The sequence below is a fragment of the Cryptomeria japonica genome, chromosome 8 (genome assembly GCF_030272615.1).
Source record: "Cryptomeria japonica chromosome 8, Sugi_1.0, whole genome shotgun sequence".
In the NCBI taxonomy this organism is placed as follows: Eukaryota; Viridiplantae; Streptophyta; class Pinopsida; order Cupressales; family Cupressaceae; genus Cryptomeria; species Cryptomeria japonica.
The window spans coordinates 414,391,003-414,402,927 of record NC_081412.1 but is presented as its reverse complement, the minus strand read 5'-3'; the positions used below and the strand labels follow the sequence as shown (position 1 = coordinate 414,402,927).

At 38.0% G+C, this 11,925-nt stretch overlaps 1 protein-coding gene across 9 annotated transcripts in view; it reads right to left on the bottom strand.

The window, feature by feature from the left end:
• Positions 1-906: 906 nt before the first annotated feature.
• Positions 907-11,925, bottom strand: part of LOC131028555 (nodulin homeobox) — a 184,613-nt gene continuing 173,594 nt past the window's right edge. For 8 of the 9 annotated variants that reach the window (XM_057958853.2, XM_057958855.2, XM_057958851.2 and 5 more), the window contains one exon: positions 907-1,625. In XM_057958853.2, coding sequence (XP_057814836.2) covers positions 1,529-1,625 — 97 coding nt within the window. In that variant the 3' untranslated portion in view covers positions 907-1,528. The remainder of the gene's footprint in view (positions 1,626-11,925) is intronic. The other variant, XM_057958849.2, reaches the window with a different exon arrangement.

Sequence of the window (11,925 nt, the reverse complement as noted above, 5' to 3'; positions counted from 1 at the left end):
ATCTAGTTTTCTTGGCCACTGGTTGTCTTACATTGGAATCACAAGCAATGGAGTAAAGTTGAAAGTGCTTGAATTTCTTCTTTTATGAACGAGGTAAGCCCCAATATAGTTCATGCCTCTCAATCAAAGGTGTAACTGTTTGAAGAAGAAATTGTTTTAAAGTTTTCAAGAATTCTACACTATTCAAGCAGAATGGAAGGCATCCAGATTTTGTTTTGACAGATCTCATAAATCACCTAGAGTTCGCTGTTGAACAATGCACTTAAGCACATTGAAGATCACCCAAACACAAGGCCTAAAGCTATGTTTTAAGTCAACGTTTTAGTTTTCTGTGGTTTAAGCTTGTACACACACAAAGAATGTGGGATACGAATTATTAGTTGAAAACCTGTGGTTTCCATTTGACATCCAACAATATTTTTATTGATATTTTTTTATCAAAATCATAATCATTGCTTCACTCCAAACGTGATCCTTATGTGCATTTATAATTTAATGGAACTTTACATCAGACAATGCAGAGATTGTCTGCATGAAGTTCGTGAATTTTGATACCTTACAACTGATAAAAGATAATTAAGCATGCATTACATGGTGTTTGGATAAGTTCAGATACCGAACAGACCAAAGTTTTCAATTCGAGTTGCCGATTAAGTAGAAATCCTGGAGTTCCAAAAGCTCCAAGTTTAGAGATTTTAGTTCATTAATACTTTATTTAATTAACACTGCAATTACCAACAATGCTCATTACATATTCTACAAACCAACAAAGCTCATGAGTGATGTGAAAATCTTCGTATTTGATTAACGTACTGGGTAGCAAATAATTAAAATAAACATTAGATATTAGATGCCAAAAATACTCATTGCATAAAACACAAGTTTTTGAAACAAAAGCCTGCACTCTTCATGGAATAGTTAATGAATTAAAGAATTAACATAGTATGATTTACAAAGTTTTAGTTGTATAATACTATGAAACTTCTAAAGGATGCCGCTTTACAATTATAAAATCAAGCTGTTTTCAGATTTGAAACACTAATTATTGTTTTGGGTTTAGTAGCCGACCAAAAGATTTTGTGGCATGCTAATTTCCCAAGGATTCTGCTTTACAATTACAAAATCAAAGCTGTTTTCAGACTTAAAACACTAATTGTCGTTTTGGGTTTAGTAGCTGACCAAAAGATTTTGTGGCATGCTTATTTCTCAGCAAGCATGTGTTCGAAAGCATTATTCTTGCTACTTCACAGCTTCACCTTCAAAACACTTATACGTGCATGTGAAAACTTTGATATACAATTCGCATTAAAACTCTTTTTAATTGCCACAGACAGATTTTGAAGTAAGATTATTTTTATATCCGAATTCATGTAGAACGCCAACTCAAATAAAGGACTATTCTCACTTCAGTAAGACTTCAAACCTCATAGTTGTGTAAAACCCCATAGTTACCTTTGCCACACAAGACAAAAAAGTCTCCATAAATGAGCAGAATGACTAAGAGCAAAAAAATCATGATAAATTCTCCTTACAATAACATGCTTTCACCATCGGAGGTACGAGATTCATGTCCTCCATGGTTTGCACGGGATTCACGAGCAAGCTTGTCTTTCCTATTGTATATCCTGCAGATCATCGCATGTTTTCCCTTTAGTTTAAGCAACCATAACCAAAACCAGTCCACTGATACACTGTCAATCCACAGGAAAGAATTAAGATTGCATGGAATTGAAGCGAGAAAATTGGCATCCTTACACAAATATTGAGGAACCCTTAAACTCCTTGTATTGCTAACAAATATCTAAGACTCTTAAACATAACAATTAGTAGCACGACATATTGACGAGCACTAAGCTTTATGAGGGAAAGGATTCTAGTTTTAAGGCTCAAAAAATGTTTCAAGAAAGTTGGATGATTTCTAGACCCTTCAACTACAAAAGCCTACAGCATAAATACATTAAATCATATAAATCAGTAACTGAGCATAAATTATATTTAAGATATAGATAAATTATAGACCAAGATCATACACCAAAAGAAAACAACAAATGCAAAAGTCCCTGAGATCTATAATGAGCAACGATCCTTATGACAATTAACGAAGCCTTGTACATTTTAAAGACATGTATTGTCTACAAAATGCAGTTAACTGACTTCTGCATTTTAATAGTGCTTTCTTTTATGGTTTCTCTTCCAATAAGTAGGCTCTAAATGAAGGAAAAAATCATACTTCACCTCTTCATGGAATAAAACCTGTAATTTCTCCATCCTTTATCTCTTAATATCATCTATGGCTGTTGTTAATAAAGCTTCTGAGAACTAAATTTCAGCTTTATTGAGAAAAGTTATTGATGTAACTGTAGCATGCTCAAACTACTCTGGCTTGGACCGTAAGTAAAAACTGCATGATTCATGGGTTCTTTAAGAAAGCTAAACTGTTCCTCATGTTAAAAGTCTTCTGGAAGAGGCTTGAGTACAGAATTTAGTGCCATAAGGAGAGATTTTACACATGGGTTTATGGACCTCACTCTTTCTATATATAAATGAAAGAACTAGTTGCTAAAAACTGGAGCTTTCTGACCCTATTGATATTGCAGCATTGCTTATGAAAACGGCTGGCTTACTTATAGAACTATGAATAAATGGTTTTAATCCTATTTAAGATTTACGACTGTGTTGTTGTATGATTTCCTTGATTTTCTCTTCCTACAAAGTTTTGGTCTCACTTCTTTTACACCCAATTTGTAACAATATAGATAAAACAGGTTGCAGCTTCTGATCTCATCGCCCATCAAGCTTTGCTCAACTGCACTCATATTTGTGTCAAACAATGACCTCAGTAAGCCTTTGCCTGATAATATTGAGCTATATTTATTGTGGCATCTGAGAACAGCCCACAAGTGATGGAAATATCATTTTAATACAAGGCCGGCCATGAATATAGTTTGTAAGACTTTGTCCTTAGTTTTAGCATGCTCCTTCCTCTTTGGAAAATCCTGCTTCTCCATTGACTTCAACTCAGCCTCTTAAGATTATTAAGACCTAAAAAAAGAACTTTTAGCTGTCACAACGACTTTCTTCTTTAACTCTGGATAACGCCAATCAATTTTGGAATTTAGAGAAAGATGAGCTAGAACATAGCCAACAACTGCTAAGTCTATTGCCTCTCCATATTAGTTTGAGAAAAACCAGTTCGGCATAGCATCCAACTGGACAAAAATGGGAGTCACCTTCTATTTAACCAATCACTTACACAAGATGCAACTCTGTTAGATTTGTGTGAATGTTGTCATTGATGTCAAACCCGGTGATCCAGTTAGGACCGGATGTGGTGTGATGTTGAGCAACAATGGAAGACAGGTATGTATATGATATTAAGCAATAAGGCATGTATGATCTATTGGAGTTATTTTCGGAAGATCCTCTTCCTTAGAATCTTGTGTTTTACTTATCATGGTTTGTATCGAGCTTCGGTATTAGTTGTGTCAATTGAATTGCTATCCGAATGTCTGTATTGCATTATGATTTATGAATCCTATGCTCCAGAATGTTGGTATTGGAAATAAGCCACACCCGGACCGACGATGGACTGGTCCAAGAGGGGCCAGTAGCTCAGTGGTAGAGCATTCCAGCAGCGTATGGAAGGTCCTAGGTTCGAGTCCTAGCTGGTCCATGTCTCAACATTGTATCAAAGCCAGGTCCAGGCTAGGAGCCGCAAGCACACGAGAGGTGTGGCTTAAGGGGGGGTGTTGGTGTTGGAAATAAGCCACACCCGGACCGACGATGGATTGGTCCAAGAGGGGCCAATAGCTTAGTGGTAGAGCACTCCACCAACGTATGGAAGGTCCTAGGTTCGAGTCCTAGCTGGTCCATGTCTCAACACAGAATTTGTGGCATCCATATCTTGAAGATAGGAGTTGTGCTTGGAATTTGTGTCTATGGGTCCGGTAGACTCTTGTTTTGTTCCGGTAATTGAGGCGTGTGTTCCGGTAATTGAAGCGTGTGAAGGAAGCGTGTAGAAGATTAGTGAAGGTCGACTTGTTACTTTGTTTTTTGGTCAAGGCATATTTGTGTAGCTTGTTGATTCAAGCAATGCATTATCGTGTAAATCATTTGTGCTTGGCCGATATATAATCTCGTTGTATGTGCTTACCAATATATATATATATATGTGTGTTGATATAAGTAGGATGCAGATAAAAGTGTAGAGAGAGTGAGTGAATGCATATGAGCAGCGAAGTGTGAAATGTAGTGTGGACAGTGTGAGTGTAGTTATACTGTTGCAGTAATCCCTCGCCGGATCTACTGCAACCAATTTAATTGACAAAGTGCAATTACAATGTTGTAGTAATCTCTCACCAGATCTGTTGCAGGTAGTTGTGGATAGGTTGGAAAGATCCTTTACCAGATGTGTTGTGAGTTGCTGTTTTGATATTTGAACTTATCTTGGAACTAATCCCCATGCATTTGGAGATGCAATTTTCCTCAGTTCATTTATTTCTATTGCAGTCCGTTTTGTATTCCGGAAGTGAGCCAATCGGCAATGGGCCACCCTTTTTGTAAACACCATATAACTAGTTATATTATCTTGAGAGTTAACCCTCTCCGTGGTTTTTCCCATTTGGGTTTTCCACGTATAAAAATTCCGTCTTCATTTTGCATTTGTTTCATGTTGATGAGATTAATTGCTCAAGTTAAAATATTAGGAAAAGTTTTATAAGTGTAGGAATGCTGATTCACTCCCCCCCCCCCCCCACCTCAGTATTCCGGTCTATTCAACCATTCAAAAAACTCACCCACATGTTTGCAACCTGTATCCAACCCTCCAACACCATCACGTTGCCTCTTTTGCTCAACTGCAGTAATAGATAAAGATATGCCAAATAAGGATACTACTGCTGTGTCTTCTAAATAATGAAAATCGAATGTTGAACAGGCAGTAAGTGGTTCCTTGCTCTCGTACTCAAGCATCAAGTTGGGCATAATCTTCATCCAAGTAACTTCATAAGCTTGATTCAGCTGGGGATTTGTCCAAGGTGAAATAGAAGCCAACAAGTTGACAGTGCAGAAGAAAAGCTCAGATTGTTCTTTTCTATCTGAAATTTGGGTGCATGATAAACCAATGATTCATGCCCCTCTACAGTTTTTAACAGTATCAGATCATCAGCCAACTGAACTAGCTGTTAACTAGATAATGCTCCCACCTGGTGCCCCTGAAATTTAAGAGCATGTGGTTCCCCTATCCTCATATTTAGTCCTCGGTAACAGAGGGGTAATCAGGATAAATTGTTTGTAGTTATTACATGTATAATGTGGCTTTCATTCAAAAGATTGCCAAGCATTGTTTAGAACTTTCAAGTTGTACAACCAAGGAAAAAGGCTAATATTACATAATCTCACACAAACTCATTTCAATTCACTGATTTTCAGAATTGAAGTCTGCAGTAAGAGTTGTTTGAATTGCAAGCTCATGAACTGAAACCCATACGTCAGTTTTTTAAATGATAGTATAAAGATGACACCTTTTGCAGGTAAAAGCCCAATGTATTATGGATTAAATGTTAGAACAAGTTAAACTTCTCTCATGGATCAACCATAAGTCATTGTCCTATTACTTATATTGCTTGGCCTCGAATGACTGACAATCCATGATCAGTTTGATGCAGAGCAAGTTGCTAGAACTTTTTACCCACCTTCCTTTTTCAATGGAACCTACACAGCGGAAGTATTTTCTTTATTATTTTATGAACATTTACATAAGATTAAGATGCAGCACTCATGGAGCCTATCCCATAATGTGAGATACACGTACAATTCTTCTGGCTTAATCCAGACAAGGTTCTTGGCTCTAACAGAGCTATTCCTATTTTGCTAAAAAACTTGGGATATAACAAAGCAATATATGCTTGCTATAGTCAAGGTCCAATAAGTCTCGAGTATCGTAGCATCTAATTAAGAAGCTTAATGTTATTTGATGCCCATTCCAATAATTTTCTGTTGAGTTTTACTGCGAGTAACTCATGAGTCATTAAAACTTGTGAGTTGTGCAAGTTTCACATGAGTTTTGTAACTATGCTTGAAAGTACCCCAGGCAAACCTGGGCAAAACTAGGCACCCCAAACCAAGCGTACACAGGCATATCCCCACCCTTCTGAAGGCAAACCTATACCAACGATGTTCCAAGGACATGGGAACATATTGGAAACATCCCCCCACCATCCCCTAACCCTCACAAATGCCCAAAAATGTTGCAAAAATGGACAGGAAAATGAAGAAAAAACTCAAGATGTTTGGCCATCCTCTAGACAACTCAAACATTAATGACATCCCCTAACCGTCCCAGGGACAGCTGGCCATCCCCACCTGAAAAAAGTCAAAAAAAAATTAAAAAGCCCAAGTCAATTGAAAAAATTAAATAAATATTTAGTTTGCACTCTATTTTTTTCACAAAACACAAAACAATATGAGCAGCAATGAGAATGGACATGAAATAGTTAGCATGGAACAAATATGAGATTTGATTGGGATTTCACCAAGGCATTGGAGTGGTGTGGTTGAAGTAGGACAGCCATACAACACATTTGAATGCCCTTCTGCCCTCTTGAAAATTATGAAAAAGGTCCTTCTAGACCCTCTAAACCTCTTCTATAATTTGTGACAGGCTAACAGCTATGGGTAAAAATAAAAACAAACGTTTGAAAGGCGGTAGAGTTTAATTGTGTCATATTTTGCAAGAAAGATTTTAGAGGGAGTTACACCAAAGTATATGGTCACCTCTTGGGCATCACAAGATGAGGAATTAAGATTTCTCCAAAACTAAAGACAGTTGAGAAAGCAAAGGTTTAATAGATTATTTATGGAGGCTGAAGCAAGGTCTAAGCATATGCCAATAGAGTTTACACAATCAACTATGACATCTATTGGTACTAACGACCTATCTACAAGAGCAAAGCAGAAGACTAGTGATAGTGAAGGGGCACGAGGAATTACAAGAATGTTTAATATATTATCACATGAAGTGGTGGAGTCTTCCATTGCCAGATTTTCTTTGCCCATGTCATCCCAATTCCTGTGGTGTGTTTTGTCTATTTCAAAAAAATGTTCAACAATGCAATTTTTGTTGGTCCATCATTTACCCCCCCTGGAGAGCATAAACTATGCACTACCCTCCTTGATAAAGAATATTCTCAAGTGCATATGGTAATGGAGGACATAAGGCAAACTTATATGAGGATGAGGTACTCTATTGTCACGAATGAGTAATATAAGACATCAACCACTCATCAACATCCTAGTGACATGTTCATTTGGCTCTTAATTTCTTGAAAACTTTTAATCGATCAAGGAAGCTAAAGGAGGTTGGGGACTCAAATATTGTATAGGTGATCACTTATTAAGCACATGTGCAAATTGGCTATCATGGAGGAGGGTTCTTGCAAGAACATATTTTAGATCCCAAGTTGTGTTCATGCATTGAAATTGGGTAAAGAAAGAGGTGGCAAAAGCTACAAATATTCAAATGTTCTTTTGCAACCACCACACCTCACTTGCTCTCTTCAAGGTTTTTTCTATTAAAATAATATTATTTATTATTTATTAATGGTCAATTATGTAATATTTGTAAATAATTAGTTTGATTTAGTTTCTTTCTATTTATGACAAAGAAACATCATTGTTGGAATTCTTTATAATGATCTATTGCTCATTCTGTAAATACAACCATATTTTTACCAATTACTTGTTAGTAATATGGTATCACAGCGGGAAAGAGAATAATTTTTCTCTCTAAATTTCGAAAGAATTTTTTTATAGTTTTCTGAGAAAAAAAATTTGAATCTCTTTGGGTGGAAATTTTGACTGGGTGACCTGCAATTTGTGCAATTTTAAGTCGCGTAGCATCCTTCCTCCGACAGATATTTTTTGCTTGATGCGATTTTTCTCTGCAACTTCCGCCACCAACTTTGTGTCCATCATGACCTCCCATGCAAACTTTACATGTAATTTTTTGCATTTGTTTCCAGCTCTACGCGCGTTTGCATCGCGCGAACTCCCGCCCCTCTTTGCGCGATTCTAAAATCGTGACACGTGATCGTTTTTCTTTGGTTGCACTTCACGATTTTCACCCAAAATCGTGACGTCCTGAGATGGATTTTTTTGTGGATTTCGGTATTTTTTTTCTGCAACTCACGTCCATTCTTACCCGAGATCTGCATTCGTGACCTAGGTTTCGGGATTTCTAGTTTTATTTCTATGGCCCGTGATTCTTCTCCCAACCTGTGTGTGACCTTTTGCTCTATGTTCGTAGCTTTTTTGCAATCTAGGTTCACGAGGGTCCAATTCTAAGGAGCTTTCACAGCTTTGTGCGACGCGTCTTTCAGTCATTTTTATTTGTCACAGTTTTTTTGGGGGGACTATTTTCGGCGGCGGCTAGGGTTTTACTCCCTATTTTTTGTGCTAAAATAAAAATATATTTTTCTAACAAATCGGACTAGGGTTTTTGAAAAAACCTCAGATTTTTTGGTCGGATCCAGATTTAACCTACATACTTTGTGGATTCTTCAAGAAGCTTTATGGGTTTTCGTCAGAATTTTTTGGGTCTGCCGAAAATTTTACCTCAAGTTCTATGCCAATCATACTTCATCTTTTTCGAAGTCTATACTTGATTCCTCCTCTGTTTCAATTTCACACCTTTTCAGATTTCTTGTTTTTCCATGCCTTGGAAACATGCACAATGGCTCATTAACCAATTTAGTGTTGGAAGGCAGTCAAAGATTCAACGACAAGAATTATAACACCTGGAAGCAGCACATGTTGACAACCTTCGAGTATCGCCGCCTTGATGATCTTGTTTTGGAAAAAGAGTCGTCCTACCACAGCCGGAGCAAATCAGGACAAGTTTGATGACCGAAATCGAGAAGTTGTCATGCTTCTCAAGCTCTTTGTCACGGATGACCAATTACCTCAGATTCCTTCTGGCAAGTCAACATCAAAAATCTGGAAGCATATGAAGGAATTGCATGAGAGATCCGACAAAAGTCGAGCATTCTTCCTAAAGAACTAGTTGTTCTCCATTATGATGGATGAACGTATATCCTTACAAGAGCATCTCACGAAGATTAAGGACATTCGAGATCAACTTGAAGCTATTGGTCGAAAAATGGAGGAACAAGATATGGTAGTAATAACTCTAAAAAGTCTACCTAAATCCGATGAGCACTTTATTGAGAATCAACATTACGTCTACGAATGTTGATCTGAAATTTCCAGAGTTGTGCACCAAACTTTTGTAGCAAAATCATTGGAAACAACAGTTTGGTAGCAGTGCCACTTCGTCCTCCTAAGAACAAGCCTTTGCAGCTAAATCCTTTCACGAGGATAAAGGCAAATCTCAATCATCGTAGTCATCTCAACAGAAGGTCTCCAGTCAATCTCAAGATGATTCAAAGAAAAAGAAGGTTCAATGCAACTACTGTCATAAATATGGCCATATGATCAAGAATTTTCGCAATCAGATAGCTTCCAAACAGCGGAAGCAGGGAGGGTCTCAACCTAAAGCCAATGTCGTTGAGCACACAGAGCAAAAAGAGTCTACCTTTTACGCCTTCATGGCTAAAAGACCTACAGACCATGTGAAATTTTTTGCTTGGTATATAGATTCTGCTACATCTCGGCATTTCACTCACAGGCATGATTGGTTTACAGAATTCTCTCCCTATACTGATTCAATTATCTTTGGAGCAGGTGACGAGTATACCGTTGTCGGCAAGGGCAATGTCCAAATACAGTCTGGTGGAAGGAATCTCATATTCCTCAATGTATACTACGTTCTTGGCATGAAACTCAACCTCCTCTCGGTGAGACAGATCATGTGGCATTCTCATCAGCTTGATGTGATATTCAATGCTCACAAGTGTTCGATTGTTGATCGTGCGACACCCGCTATTGTAGTTGTTGGCATCGAGGATTATGGTCTATACAAACTTGTGGATACGGGTGATTCTCTTGAGCATGCTTTTGCAGCTAAATCCTCCTCTATTAGCAGTCTATGGCATCAGCGATATGGTCACCTGAACATTCACTACCTTGCTCAGCTTGTTCAGAAAGATTTAGTACATGGCCTACCTGAAATTCAAACTTGGATCAGTGAGTTTGTGAAGCTTGTCAGGCTGGGAAGCAACACAGGACACCGTTTAAGGATGGTGACTTATGGCAAGCCTCTAAGGTACTACAATTGGTCCACAATGATGTATGTGCTCCAATGAATACACCTTCTGTTACTGGGTGCAACTATTTATTCCTTTTTGTTGATGATTTTAGTAGTAAAATGTGGGTGTACTTAGACAGAAATCAGATGTGTTTCTTGTATTTCAAAAATTTAAGGCCTTAGTCGAAAAAGATTCCGGTTGTTCTATTATTACTCTTAGGTCTGATAATGGGGGGGAGTTTTGTTCTACTGTTTTCTCCACTTTATGTGATACACATGGCATAAAACATCAGTTAACCACACCATACACCCCTCAACAGAACAGCATTGTAGAATGTCGCAACCGCACCATTACAGAATTGGCTAGGTCTATGTTGGAACACAGGAATGTTCCTAAGAAATATTGGGCAAAAGCAGTATACACTGCAATCTATCTCCTTAATAGGTCTCCCACTTATGCTGTTAAGGGGAAGACTCCTGAGGAAGCGTGGACTGGTCGCAAACCTAGGATCAATCATTCGAAAGTTTTTGGCTCTTTAGCATATGTATGGATTCCAAATGAAAAGCGTTCCAAGCTAGATTCCAAGAGTAAGAAGCTTATGTTTACAGGATACAGTAACAACCACAAGACTTACCGACTCATTGATGTAAACACCGATCGTCTTATCTTCAATCGATATGTTGTCTTTGATGAAGAACGAGGACCATTTCAACTTTCCTACTCTGAGCAAAATTCTGAGGATCAGCCTTTGAAGGCTTCTGATTTGGGTGTTCATCTTCCACTTGGTTCACCTGATGGGAGGGATGATGCAGATTCTAAATCTGATGATGCACTACCTGAATTTCCTCTAGATAATGCTTATCTTCCACCTGTTCCAGATCCTATTCCTCCTCTAAATCCAATTATTCCTATTGCATCTAATGTTGGTACTTCTACTCTCCGACCTAAATGGTGGGATAAGACCATCAATGATCTTTGTCCTGATGAGCTCATTGAGGATAGATCATCCAGAAATAAGAGCAAGCATCAAAATATAGTCAACTTTGCTCTTATGGCCAACATTCATAGTAATTATGAGCCTCAGACATATGCAAAGGCAAAAGGGATTCCAGAATGGGAACAGGCAATGGATGTAGAATACCAGAGCCTTTTGAAGAACAACACCTGGGTTCTCTCTGATCTTCCTCCAGGGAAGAAGCCCATTAGCTACAAATGGGTGTATAAGGTCAAGTATCATGCAGATGGTACCTTGGACAAATACAAGCCCAGATTGGTTGCTCGAGGATTCACACAGTAAGAGGGCATTGATTATGAGGAGACTTTTGCTCCTACTACCAACATGAGTCCAATTCGTCTTCTTCTCGCTATTGCAGCTCAGTTTGGATGGAAAGTCCATGTTGGTGTAAATAATTATTCATCATGGATATTATTACACCTTACTTAAGTTTACTTAGGTACATGCATTTCATGGTAGTTTGGGTATGAGACACTTGGATGTTTGTGCCACATTGGAATAGTGTGTGTAGGAGAATTTCCACCTTTTATGGTGTGATCTTGTTACTACTCTATCATATCCACTTATTGTGGAGTGATAATTCCATCTTCGGTGGGTGATCCACCTCATGTGGAATATTATATTGTTTCTCCTACCTACCACACCTATTTCCTACCTACCCTTGTTTCTTATTGAGCCACATGTCATGTTTGTGTGCTCACATAT